Raw genomic sequence first — 15,276 nt, forward strand, 5'->3', positions numbered from 1 at the left:
AACCATGGTAAAATCAAATTGATGATCAAAGATGGGACAGTCAAAACTCTCTCTGTGTTTTGTAGCAAAAATTGTAACCTCTATCAATAAGATGAATGATGCATGTTTGCAGGTTATCTTAGCAAGGATAACTGTGTGACGCCATGGTATTGGCTAAGGAAGTTCATTTCAGAACTTTATTCAGACTTAATACAAGTATGATATGCAAATGTAATAGTTCCATGGCAATGAAACTGAGAACAATAAGTTATCTGCTGAGAATAATAGATTATGTCATGGAAGAATAGAACACGTTGGTGAGAAGGTCTTTAGAGCCCTTGCAGTAAAAGATAATGAGTCACAGCGTCAACCTACAAATCATTGGGCAAATGGTTCTACAGTGGTGGGATGGCATCATTTATTGGGAAGGTCCCTACCCCTTCTAGATGGATGAATTTATCTTTCAGCATTACCTTGATGACCTTTTGGCACTAATTAAGCAAAATTTTAGTCACGTAGAGCTAGATAATATTAGATTTTTAAGATCAAAAGAATTCAATCCTCAGCAAAGAAAAAATCTTGGAGTATCACTTACTAAAAATCTTGTGAATTCAATTTTTGCTACAAAACACAGAAAGAGTTTTGACTGTCCCATGGTCACTGTTCACCTGGGATGATTCCCTTTGATAAAAGTGCTATTGTTTTTCTGATGGGCCTTGATTCCTTAAGTGGAGAACTTTATTTAAAGTTTTCAATCATAAGTGGCATTAGTTCAATTAAAATATTAATACTAAAAATATCTTAAAAACAAATGATTTAATTAAAAGATGGATCAACTCACTCTCACAAACAAAAATAATATAATCTTTTATGTAATTTCAAACCAGTAAATAATCATAATAATAATACAAGATAAACTTCAAACATAAAAAAACAAATGAACTCATTACTTTGAACTCTACTGAGATTAAAAGCATATATATAACCTATTCAACAACAAATTCTCATATATAGTTCAACGAATAGAGTGTTACTGTAGCTTATGAGTGCCTATTGAAGTTACACATCTGGTAATATATAAGACTACTTGTCGATATTTCCAGAGCTTACTGTATGGCAAGAAATTACCAATTAACTGAATGCAAGCTCAAAAAAAGTCAAAGATCCACTTGGGTAGCAGCACATATAACAAAATCCTGGAGGCCCGATGGTCTCCCAATGGCAATCCACTTGATTGCTCCTCCCGTCTCACTTGGAGGTGTAAGCATATAAAAACCTTCACCTTCAATGGGATCCCATTTGCTCAAAAAGATTTTATGGCCAACTACTGTAGCGAACTCAATAAGTCGTTCGAAGTCCTCCGTTGGAAGAGGCCCTACAATGTGCAGCTTATCTCGGCTATAGTCATATTCAATCAATCCCCCAGCAGACAAGCAATGCAAGCGCCCAAATACACTTAAGAAATGCATACTGTTCAATCTATTCTCCAGAGTTTTCCAACTTCTCGTGTAGGAATCAAAAACCTCAAAAGTGGGCCAAGTTGGCTTGCCCATTACATAAAACTTCCCGCCAGCAAAAGCACCTGTAAAGTCCTCCATGTAGGTGTTCATGTCGGAGAGAAGATCCCACTTGTCCTCCTCCACATTGTAAACTGAAGCGCTACGGACCGGGTTGCGCAACCTGCCATACCCTCCAGCCACATAAATCAGTCCCCTGTGCTCATCCGCTGCGGAGGCAAATCGAGACCGCCATCTAGGCATTTTGGCGCCCTGCCGCCATTTGGAACAAGTAAAATCGTACAACCATATACAAGCCCTTGTATAGTAGTCAACCATATCCGTGATCAAAACCAGTTTTTGTTTCACGAAATAGCAGTGAGAGAAGCGGTAAAATTTTAAGGGAATAGGCGGTAGACTTTTGCACGAGTCCTTCTGCAGGTCATATACCAATACTCTGTTGCAAATGCTGTATGTGTCCTGCAACAAACAAATCCGTTGCTCCGAAATCTTCAATCTCTTTCTTTCTTGATAAAAGCGGGGGGTTTTCAGTGCGGCGTTCCAGCTTTTGGATACACACCTGAGGTTGTGATGAGAGTTCAACTCCACCCTCAGCAGGCATTCGAACCCAATTTCATCTGGAAGACAAGGAAACAGAGATCCCATTGTAGAATATTTCACTTTAGCCATAACAGAAACGTTGAATGTTGGTTCAAATTTTTCACTTCTAGGATTTGTAGCAGAGAAGGGTCCGAATCTCCAATATTGTTTTTTTCAGACCTAGGTATCTTCACTGGCTATGTGGGGGATTATTTGCACCCCATATTCGGATGCCCACTGCCATCGCCTGACATCCCTCCTGCTCATGAGTACCCAGCTGTCACCATCACCGCGGGGAAGTTTTGTTTATTTTGTAAACGTTTGATTGTCTTTTTGAAATTTAAATAATTTATTTAATATCTTTCTTTATAATTTTTTATTTTTTAATAATAAATTATGTGTTTAATTTTATACATGTGGATATGTGAAATGTAAATGTTATTGCAGCTTTAGATTGACAAATAAACACTCAAAAATATATATGCAATCATTTTTTATTGATGTTAATCAAACAATAACAAGAATGGATACCATGCATCATAATGCACAATAACAATAACAATAATTTTTCCATCATAATGTACATACAAGTTATATGATTATGGATATTTTTAGATAAAAAAATGTGTTTACATTAGTGAAAATAAATTTAAATCTTACCTATAAACACTATTAATTTGAAACTTTCATTAAATTAATGTATCATGTTATATTTATGTAATACTATTATATTAATTTCAATATTAATAATTTAATAATTATTAAAATAAATATATAATTAAATATATAAATTCAAAAATAATTATACTTATTAAAAACTTCCTATATTTTTAAAGGTAATATAATAATATTATCGAAATTTTGATATAATATATATCTTAAAATCACTTGGTTATTTTTTTTTTTTTAAGCAAGTGCTATCAAGGTGGGGATAGTGTCTTATATTAATAATAAAAAAAAAAGATTACAAAGTATATTCAACTAACTCAACCTACCTACCAACCCAACGAAACCAAACAAAACAAAACACTACCAAATTACAAAAGCCTTAAAATGGTGGCCACCCGCACTCCAATAGTCGTCACCTTATCAATACTGGCTTCTGAAAGCCAACCACCTTCATTCTGCATCATCCTCCTAAATGGGCCCATGTCTACGTTCGTGACCCCAACCCGGAAGACTTCGCATGCTTCTGCCATAAACTTCTCCTTCATGTTCCTAAGAGCAACCACGTCTAACTGGGCTTCATCCTCTTCATCTAAGCACTCCACATCTGACAGGATAACCGCGGGGTTGAAATAGGGACCCAATATACTAGCCCACTCCTCTACCACCTCCAAAACCGCACCACCCACGGCCTCCGCAACTTCTTCCCTCACAAAACCTACTTTTTTCTGAACACATGCCTCCTTTGATGGCAAGACGTCAACCATTAAGCACAGAATGATCTCATAAATATATAAATCCATTTGATAAAATCATTTCAATGCCTCTGTTTCCTACACACTTCGTAACACCAAAGTTTGATAAGTATAGAGGCAAAGGAGACCCTAAGGCACATATAAGATAGTTTTTCATAGCTTGCATTGAGGTAGCAGCAAAAGAAACATACTTGATGAGATGGTTTCCACAAATCTTAGGTGATCAAGCTATGGAACGGTTCTCCCAACTTCCACCTAGAATTAAGTCATGGGGTGATCTAGCAGAAGCTTTCAAACAACATTTCTCATATAACATAGAGACAGATATATCAGTTACCACTTTGTGCAATACCAAACAGAAAGATGGGGAGTCATTTTCATCATTCTTACAAAGATGGAGGAATTTAGCCAGCAAATGCTCTTGTGAAATTCCACAAAAATAAATGGTAGAGATGTTTACATAGAATGTCAATAGAGATATTGGTTATGACTTGAGGAAAGCTTGTTTGTCCACTTTCAGGGAGGTCATTGAGAGAGGCTTAGAAACAAAGAAGGTCTTAATTGAGCAACGAATCATCAAGATATTCAAACAAAATAAAGAGGATTTTAAAGGAAAGGACAAGCCACGATTTTGGAACAAGAACAAGAACACACTAAATGATGGTGTTGTTGATGCTAACACGATAAGACCAAAAATCATTCTTTCAGGATCAAGTTCTTCTACAAACAACCAAGTAAATACTCAAGCAACTTCAAAACCATGAAGGAAATACACCCCATTGGGAGAACCACTTGAGTCAGCTTTTAGGAAGCTAGTGGCAAACAAGATAATAACAATTCCAAACAATCCTCCATATGAGCTAAAAGTCAAACCAAATTGGTGGAATGACAAAGAGTATTGCAAATATCACAAGAGCAAGGGACATAAAACAAGAAATTGCCATCGCTTGAAGAACATTATATAGGATCTTATTGATAGAGGTGACATTGAGATCGAAGGACATACATCTAATAAAGAACATGAGATGTTTAAGGAACCATTCCCTAAACATGACAAGGGAAAAGCCAAAGCCTCAGATGAACAAGCTAATTATACCAAAGTTTCCTATGATTATGATTCAACCGTTAATCACATTTCGATGGACAACTATGTTTCTACTATTATTATAAAGGACAAAATGCTTGAACATTCTACCCAAAGATCCAAAGTTTTCCTAAAAGGCATTGGGACTTCTTCTGAATCTACCTCCGAATGTAATGTCACAACTCGTTGAGGTAAGGTCACCTTGCAAGGTGCTCCTGCTAAAACCACTGCTTCGTCATCGGCCAAACCTGAGTACAACCTAGTAGAACAATTAGGAAAGACACCCACACTTATCTCAATCCTATAACTATTGCATATCTCTCCTTCGCATAAAGCCATACTTGACAAAGTCCTAAGAGAAACCTTTGTACCCACTGATTTGAACGTGGACCAATTTTAAGCCATGGTGGGATACCATTTTGTTGCACATTCTCTTACCTTTACAGAAGTTGACAACACCTCTATAAGCCAACCACATAATGCATCTTTACACATTGAAGCCTTCCTACACAAACATTGAATAAAATGAGTCTTGATAGATGGAGGAGCTGGTCTCAATGTATGTACATTGAATACTTTTAAGCAATGGGATATTCTGAAAAGGTCGTGAATTCTACACATGTAATTGCCATCAAGTCATATGATAATGAAGAGCGTTCATACAAAGGCACAGTCACCTTACCTCTTAGAGTTGGGCTAGTTATGAAGGATGTGGTATGTTAAGTCCTTGATCTAGATCTCACATAAAACATACTTTTGGGACTTCCATGGATTCATGAGATGAGCGCAATCCCATCTACATATCATCGATGTATCAAGTTTCCACACAATGAAGTTGAAGTGACCATCAAAGTTGATCCAAACCCATTCATATATTTCAACAATTTACAACCTAGATTAGAAATAACAATTCCATCCAATCGAGAAGCTGTTCCATTTTCAGTGTATGTTGATCCTAAATCATTGAAAGCATCTACATCAAAACAACCAGATATCAAACAAAAGTTCAAGATTAAAGATATGAGATGTGGTGAGTATATCTTTCATGTTGATCAAATCCCACTATCTTTTGAGACATTTAGTCGACAGGAGCAACCTACAAACAAGTTGCAATGTCAAGGAATTGGGTGTGAACTACCTAGTGTTGTTGCTACTAAGTATGAATGTAAATCTCCTCTAGTGGTGCAAGCAACTCTTGATATCAATAGTCCTAAGAGTGGTTCCAACAAAGAATCTATTGAGCATATCGCCAACCCTCTTGAGAACTCATATAGCCTTACTATTTCATCCACTCATTCCATTTCCACTCCTCTCCTAGACTTGGATCAAAAAGAATTATAAAAGCCTTTACTGATTGGGGATAAAAAATCAAGCTTTGAAAGGAAAAATCTAAAAGTCAAAAATAAAGAGAAGTCCTTTAGTCCAAATCAAAATCAAAATCTATTGGACTCTTTAAAAATCAAATTCAAGGATAAAAATCCTATGAAAGAAAAATAACAAGAGTTGATCTCCCCTAATATCAAAATAATTCGGAGCAAAATTTCTAAAATTTTAAGTCAAAAAGCATACTTGTTGATCCTAAGTCTCCATCATGTCATGATATTTTCAATTCTTTTTGAATCATAAGCCTTCATAACTCATCGACTTGTTCCGCACATCCATCTCCTTTTGGTGATACATCATGGACCTTTAATGGAGTTTCCTCAAAGGACTTTGTTGTCAGGGATGCCCAAACTTCTTTAGGTGACACACATATGGGCCTATGTAGTCCACACGCTAGTGATTCTATCTCAGTTACTTTATCAAGGAAGAAAGTCACTCGAGATACACATCATTCAGTCAAGGAACAATGCAGTTACAATCATAAGATAAAACCTCACACATTCAAGGTGGGTGACTTAATTCTCAGAGAGAATTCTAAAAATCAGCAAGACCGAGAAAACAAGGGCAAGTCTGAACCAAATTGGCTTGGTCCTTATGTCATCACAACAATCTACGTATCAGGTGCATATCATCTTTGGACCCCAGATGGAGAACCTTTGGAAGATCCTATCAACAACATGCACCTTCATAGGTTTTACACATAGCTCTTCAGCATATCCTAATTCAAAAATACAAAAAAAATCATAAATATCAAAAATACAAAAAAATCATAAAAATAAAAAATCGTTACTTGGTGAAAACTTGGCAAACAGGTGCCTTGTGACACAAAAAAATCTAAAAAAAAAAGAGAAAAAGTAAAGAGAAATAAATTCGTCCAATGGTGAAAACCACTACGATGGCACCCTGGGCAAGTACCATGGTGAAAACCAGGTTACTGGCACCATGTGTAGAGACATTGCTCGTCCCTCCTTCATGATTCAATATCATCTTTCACTTTGCACACACTCATAGCCTATCCATCCATAATAAAATTACCCATTCCCATCATGGCTTGTTATTGATCTACCTAAGATTGGTTAGCCAATCATAATAATCCTTCTTTTTCACCCCTTTCCATCCATAATAAATTGGCTCCTATCTATGGCTAAGGAAAATCCTAAGTCTAGTGATGGGTGTGGAACTAAGAGAATCACACATTCAGTTTCTTCCAAAATTCTTCAGTCTATCCGCGCACAATCCACAATAAAGAAACACTTGCATCACAACTATGCAATAAAGTTTCGTCTTCTCCGCAATAAAGTATTAGTTTCTTGGATTCAGTCAGTTTCATATGAGAAACAACAACAATGGACTTCAACAAATCAAATCTTTCAATAGACTCGAACAACATTATGGTTCAGTGCTATCTATCCTTTTGTGAATGAAAACATTGTGACCACAATCAAATAGACGTATACAAGTGACAAGAGACACTAAACTTGAGGACTACAATGGATGTTAGTGTCGAGTCTTGGTTTTCTTTTAATTTTATCTTTTGGTAACATGTCTTTTATCTTTTCTGGGATGTCTCTGACTAGAGATTGTATCTTTAGGATGTCTTTGACTAGAAAGGCGAGGATGGGATAAGTTCACCTTTTGTTTTATTGTTTGTGGTTTGTGTCTTAGTAATTCTATGACTTGTCCAAGGATATGGGGACGTTGTGAGTCTAGTGTGAACTGGGGCATTCCTTGTTTGCGACTATTTGATCTCCATGCAAATAGTTACAATGACTTTCTGGGTTGAACCTATATCTGGATTGTCATAACCTATTTTTCATAATAAAGCTCAATGATGATAAAGCACAAGAAGCTCTTTCACTTCCATAGCTTCTATCTCTTATCCCCCTTTCTTGATTGACCTCCATCATCCTTCTTGGGTCCGTGTAGCTTGATATTACATGACTGAGTATATAATGACATGCCAAAAATATTTGCATTCCATGTAGTTTGCATTTCATACATACATATAGATATCACAATTGCACCATATCCTACACACAACACATGCTAGCACATTACATTCTCATCATGTAAATAGTTATTTTCATTATCATATTCATTTGCATTTCATACATTCACATTTGCATCATGCATAACATTTAATAAACATAAAAGAACAAAAATATTGCATTTCATCATAAATACATATTTGCATCCATATCATAAGCATCATATAGAAAAATGCATCACATAGAAGCAACATCACATAAGTACACATGCATATAGTTGTCGCAAGGATGAATCATCTCATATATATATCTCAAAAATCCCAAGTGTCATGATACAATGATGTTAAAATACATATGGCTACAAAATCACCCGAAGGTGTCTACATCATCATACAAAAATGGTACAAAAAAATGATACATAGGGAGCCCTCTAAGGCTATGATGAACTCCCTCCCTCGGAGCCAGCTAGCCTCGATGGAGTTTGATCCCTGGAAGTCCCCACCCTAGGATCATCTCTCCTGCCCCCTCTATCTGGTGGTGTTGGACGACCCATGACCCCACCACTAGATGCCTATCTCCTGTCTCTCCCTCTAGTGGTCATCGTAGTTCGCGATGGTCTCCTAAAGCTCCTAGCCCGCTGATCAAGTGGCACAACTCTATAATATAGGTATCTCCAATAGCATATCTCCTCCCCTTCTCATAGAACATAGGCGTATCTGGCTCCAGTGTCCTCTACTACCTATCTGTTTGGCCTTAATGCTAGCTCAGCCTCTATGTAGCGCTGAATAGCCTAATCCCTCTCTTGCTCAGTGTCCTCAGCTATCTCCCGAGCCTAACCCCATCCCTCTCTAAGTCTTGAATCTCATATGCCTATCCTTGACAGATCTCTCTCAAGGATAGTAGCTCATCCTCCTCTCCTCCCTCCTCCCCCTGTCCTTGTGGCTGCTCCTATGGCTGTCCCTGTCCCTATCCCTGTCCCTGTCTGGGAACCTGTGCCACTAGCACCTGTAAAGGAAGTCCACCTCTACCTTTGACTACATGAGCTTGTCTCTCTTCTCCTCCATCTCTCCTCCGCACTACCCTCCTCTCTGCTACTACACCTCACCTTCATCATCTGCCTCTGCCTCCACCATCCCCACTATCGTCTCCACCATCCCCAGCATCACTCTCTATCAGCTCCCCTAGATCTATCAACCATGGAAATGGATGATCTACCCAATATGCATTGTACTCAGCATCCATCCCTGCATCCTCCACCTTTGCCCAAATATCCCAAGGCATGGGAACCATCTCCTGCATCTGTGCCACTACCTGATCATAAGACAATAACGAACCTAAATGTGGTTGATCTCTCACTATTTGTACATACATCCCTGAGCCCCATGGCATCCACTGTATCCTACCAAATTGCCTACATACTCTATCAATCAAATACCACTTGATAACATATGGTGTCCGCCCAATCAGATACCTACTCCTGAACACATATGGAAGCTCCACTGCATCATCCTCCCACTCCTCACAATCTCGGTTAGGCATCCATACCACACTGTCTACCTCATTGATCACTTGACGCCAATACTCTAGCCTCCCAATCCATGTCTGAGAAGTAATCATATCATACAAATTCACATAACTACGCCCATGTCCCTTGCCTGTAAAGTGTATCGGTTGTGTAACCGGAAGATGCTCATATACCCATACCTACAGTAATATGACTCCACATCCCAATCCTGTCGATCCATGATACACAAACTAATGCAACTCATAATACAAGTGTGACAACATACATGACCCCCATGCAAACCTAGTATGCTCAGTCACCAATGTCTCTAGAGTCCTCCCCCATCCCACAACCAACCCTCGTGTCACCCTATTCGGACAGAGGAACCCACTAATCAATTATGCCAACACTACTGGTAGACCCAAGCCATATGTCCTACCCTCAGCTCCAGTCCTGGATCTTGGAACACTCGTCTCAAAGCCTCTCGATCTCCCTCTCAATCGTAAGGAACTAACTCCCCATCTATCGGTATCCACAGTATCCTGTACACATCCTTTAAGGTGACTGTCATCTCACCCATCGACAAATGAAATGTGCATGTCTCTGAGTGCCATATCTCAGCTAATGCAATCGACAATCCCATGTTTGACTGAAACTCAGACATATACATAATATATCGCAAGCCCATGGCGTCAACTACTGCTCCATCCTCGAATGTTAGCTCTACTCGTAATCCCTAAGTCAAAGGGTATCTCTCCCATGACTCTAGCATATGTAAGTCCTCCTATAGTCAAGCAAATCAATTGTGTCAATCCTAGTAGTACTCCCTGTTCATCACAAAGTGCTGCTCTTTTATCCTAGTGCTTATATATATCATATGACACTCTATCCTAGTAGTACTCCCTATTCATCACAAAGTGCTTCTTTTGATCCTAGTGCTTATATCTATCACATGCCACTCTATCCTAGTAGTACTCCTTGTTCATCACAAAGTGTTGCTTTTATCTTATCTTTTAGGGCACCTACTTGAGTATTTCCTCTCAAGTAGCTTATCTAATTGATTATGTATGTTCTATCACATAATTGTCAATTTTAGCCTTATCCAATTGACAACATATGTTCTATCACATAATTGTCAATTTCAGCCTAATCCAATTGGCAACGTATGTTCTATCACATAATTGTCAATTTCTATGGTACTCCTTGTTCATCACAAAGTGCCTCGTTGTATCCTATCCTAGGGCCTCTACTTGAGTGTATCTTCTTGAGTAGTTTCCTGATTGGCAACGTATGTTCTATCACAAAATTGTCCATCCTAGCCCTATCTGTTATCCTAGTCTTCCCTAGAGGACCTGTCTGAGTGTATATCTCAGCAGCTTAACCAATCGACAACGTATGTTTATCACAAAATTGTCGATTCAACCTTGAAGACATAAACGCGCATTCATGACACAAACACAATTACATACTCCACAGATATTTCTACATTTCACAGATGCACCTAAAACACATAGACATGCCTCTGTCATGCATATACGTGTCTGCCTTGCACAAACGCACCTACATTTCACAAATGTGCTCGCATTTGACATATACACCTTTGAAACCATAGACATGTTTACACTCAACACAAATGCTCCTAACCTACCCAAACACGCCTGACATTAACGCAGATGCGCCTTCATGTCTTTTGACCCACTTGACAAGTTTCTAAGACATACCTAATATGAATTTATTGACCTAACTAACATGCATTTATGAAAACAATTAATTCAACAAGGTACAAAGAGGTTTTTTGGTACTCATTGGCTTTCCTGCATCTTCTAGCCTCTGGTATTGGTGAACGCGGTCGAATTTGTGCACCAATGCCATCGCTGCTGACTGTTGACTACTCTCTGCTCTCTCTACACTTTTATCTCTTAGGTGTGTGGATGACAATGAGGATGTTTTCCCTCGTAGTCTATCTTATAGACTAACCTAGCCCTAGTCTCACGTTTCAGTCTTCTTTATCACGTGACTCTATCACTTTATCCTATCTTGTCAGTCCTTTATTGCCTTTCTTTCTTATCGAGAGATTGTCTGCTATATTTTCAAACATTTCCATCCAATCTCTTGAGGGGATATATCATTCCCATCTTGGGGCAACTTTGTATTAGTTTATCTTATCTTCTTTAAAATAACGTGACAAGCTACATTGTCTCAAAGAGGGGCAAAATGTAGACACCTAAAATTGTCTTGTCTAACTAAATAAATATTTTTATTTATTTAATCATTTTAGCCTAAGTCTTCTATTAATTGAATAAATCTTTATTTATTTAATTAATTCATTAATCCTCTTCTAAGTCTTTCCTCATTTAAATAAATACTTTTATTTATTTAAATTATCATTTTCTTAAATTAAATAAATACTTATATTTATTTAATTGATCCCACTTCTTCTATTAATTAAATAAATATTTATTTAATTAATTAATTCATTAACCTTTTCTACCCATGACACATGCCATTCATTTCTTAATTCTTACAAGTTACTTACCCTCTCACTATTTTATTATTTCCTCTAGCTACCCTCTAAGCCTAGCCAACCGTTTATCTTTTACACCTCTTAATCTTATCCCTTCATTTCCTACAATATCTTCTATATAAGAGGATGCTTCTTTCATTATAAATCCTCCTAAGCACTCCTAAGCATTCTAAACATCTTATGCATTCTAATCTCTCAAGCGTTTTAATCAATTTTATGCAATCAAGCCTTTTTGCGATCAAGCTATCAACCACATTTTTGTTCTTTGTTGAGCTCTTGTGCACACATAAAATCTAAGAGAAAATATATCAAGCAAGATCAATTGATATCTAGGAAGAATGGAGATTCAAACCCTAGTGGACATGTGATGGTATAATCTTTGTGATTTTGTTGATTTACATTGTTTTGGGTAATCTTCATATGCTATGATGGATCTTTGTTGTTGTTAGGCTAGGGTTTTGTAGTTGAATTCATTTAGTCTTTCAATATTGTTGTTTCCATTATCCACTTTTCACTGTACACAACTGCTTCTAGACCAAATATTTTGTAGGTTGAATGTTCGGTTTCCATATTTTAGCCTAGTTTGAAGCAGACTCATGATCAAGCAGTGAAAAGGATCTTCAGATATTTAAAATAGACTTAGGATTTTGGCTTATGGTACAAGAAAAATGGATATTTCATGTTAAAGACATATACCAATGTTAATTGGGTTGGAAGTGTTGATGATAAGAAGAGTACAAGTGGTGTAACATTCTTTTTGGGAGACAGATTGATTTCATGGATGAGTAAGAAACAAGATTCTATATCATTATTAACTACTAAAGATAAATATATTGCCACAACATCTTAATGTACTCAAGTTCTATGGATGAAGGAAACTCTTAAGGATATTAAAGTTTTATATGATGGAGCTATTCCTATTATGTGTGATAATACCAGTGTTATAAACATTTCAAAGAATCTAGTTGTGCATTCAAGAACCAAACATATTTCAATCCATTAGCATTTCTTGAGAGAGAAGGTTGCAAAAAAGGAATTCAAACTTGAATACATTTCCACATCAAAGTAGATAGCCAAAAAATTTACAAAAGCATTCGTGAAGGACACTTTTGAGTATCTCAGATAGAAGTTAGGGGTTATTGTGCCTCCTTTTTCTAACTAGATGCATTTTTGGTCATGCATCTTTTGAGGGGAGACTCAATTCTTATCTTTGTTTCCTAGATTGATGTTGATGCTACTCTCGGGGGAGAAATGGTGTGAAAGGTTATGTTACTATTTATCTTTAAGTGCCCTTTATCATTGTTTTCAAAGGTGGGGGAGAGTTATTGTGAGATTATTTGAGAGAGTTGTTGTGATATTATCAAATTTTCATTGGTATTGTTGGTTATTGGTTTATTGGTGTTTCCATCAATGACAAAGGGGGAGATTATTGGAGATTATTCTTAGCATGGGCTTGTATGGTTGTCATTGATGTCAAACTTTGTTATCTAGATGTATATTGGTTTGAATATGATTTTTCAAACCTTGGTTATCTAGACGGAGTTTGGTCTAGATACTCTTTTGGTGTTGGTTATGTCATCTGGTATTCAAGGTGGTCTAGAATGCTTTTAGTGCCCTCCAGATATGTTTTTAATTGCATTGCAATTTAGTGGATCATGTTCTTTTGGTCCAGATATGTGTTGGAAGATGAGTTGAGATGTTTTTTTGGGTTCACTTTGGTTTGTGGAGATTTGCATGGAGTATTTTGCATTGTAAGTGGTTATGTGGTTGACTAGTTGATTAAATCCACACGTTATGCTTTGTAATGTCCTTTGGAATTTAGTATGTGTGGATTATCAGATCATTCATGTGATGATTTATTATGATATATTTTGGTTCCCTCTTTTCCTTGGAGTGGACCAATCTAGGTTTGGGTGGCTTATTTTGTGTAATATTGTTTATTCTATTTTGGCCAACCCTTGATTATTTCAATATTATATATCATATATAAGATGTTTGGATGGATGAGAAGTGAATTGTGTGATAAGTGTATGCGAATGATTTGCATGCATATTCGAGTTTGTGGTGATATGAAAATCAATTTGAGAAGATCTTTGAAGCTGATATATTCTACAAGATAGAGTGTTGTTATAGTGGAGATCATCAAAGATGTCCTCCATGCTATTGGTCGCTTGATTATTATTTGACAATTTCATGATCAAGAGAATCCTTCTCAATTTTAGTTCAGCTATTTTATTCGTTGTTGATTGACAGTGAGTCCTTTGGCAGTAGTTGGTATCCCATCCTAAAGAAGTATTCTTTAGTTGTGATATGAGCAAATATCTAAGTTTATAGATTTGTAAAGACCACGAGGATAAACATAACTAGAGAACATTACAAAATAAGATAACTAAATTATGAATTTCCTAATGTTTGGTGTTGTGGAAGGTAACAAACCTAAAGAGATGAAGTGTTGCATTGATTGGGAAGAAGGGAAGGTGAATCAATAGTGTAGGAATGGTAGGTAGAAAGATACATGGAAATGAAAAGAAGGTAAAGTTTAGCAAAATAAATATAAAGAGATCTAATCATTGCCTTAAGTTGGAAGTGTGATGAGAATATGTGGCTTGAAGGTAGAAATGGAGGATACTTTCTAGTGTTCAAAATAAAGGACCTAGAAATAGTATTTATAGCTCTACCAAAGTAAAAAAGAGAAGAGGTTTCTAGTGTGGACAGCAAGGGAGACATACCACATGATAATCGTTGTACAAGAATCTAACAAAGGAAAATAAGGAATGGAAGATGTGTGGTTTGTACAATAAATTGCATACACTAGTGTGGTATGGTAGAATGATTGAGTTTTATATTTCAGATACTGTATTGAATCTCTAGCAAAAATCAACAATTATTGAAAATCTTAAATTTTTAAATTGCATATGTTTATAAGGTAAATTGTAATGGATTTTTATTTGAGTATGTTGTATTATATTATTTGGTAAGACTTAGGTATATGGATTTATATCAATAAATATTTGAATTTGTTATACAACTGATTAGAGTAAAAATGTATGCACACACACACGCATGTGTGTGTGTATACATAAATACATACAAACAAACATACATATACATACAGATACATGTACACACACACACACACACACACACACACACACACACACACACACACACACACACACACACACACATATGTTGGTATTTTGCATATTGATTGCATTAATGATATGTTGTCATGGATGTCAATTGAACTGGTATATGGTAGTTTTTATGTTGAACCAGTATATAAGGTTAAACCTT

The 15,276-nt window shown here is 36.6% G+C and overlaps 1 protein-coding gene across 1 annotated transcript; it reads right to left on the reverse strand.

Annotated features, from left to right (window-relative positions):
• Window positions 1-959: 959 nt before the first annotated feature.
• On the reverse strand, window positions 960-2,354 carry LOC131078609 (F-box/kelch-repeat protein At1g80440). Its single transcript, XM_058016352.2, has one exon. The coding sequence runs from the start codon at window positions 2,163-2,165 to the stop codon at window positions 1,137-1,139; it is 1,029 nt and encodes a 342-aa protein (XP_057872335.2). The 5' UTR covers window positions 2,166-2,354; the 3' UTR covers window positions 960-1,136.
• Window positions 2,355-15,276: the final 12,922 nt, after the last annotated feature.

The sequence above is a fragment of the Cryptomeria japonica genome, chromosome 3 (assembly GCF_030272615.1).
Source record: "Cryptomeria japonica chromosome 3, Sugi_1.0, whole genome shotgun sequence".
Lineage (NCBI taxonomy): Eukaryota > Viridiplantae > Streptophyta > Pinopsida > Cupressales > Cupressaceae > Cryptomeria > Cryptomeria japonica.

Excerpts from the sequence above, each read along its gene's own strand:
- LOC131078609 (XM_058016352.2), bottom strand. The coding sequence starts at position 2,165 with ATGGCTAAAGTGAAATATTCTACAATGGGATCTCTGTTTCCTTGTCTT.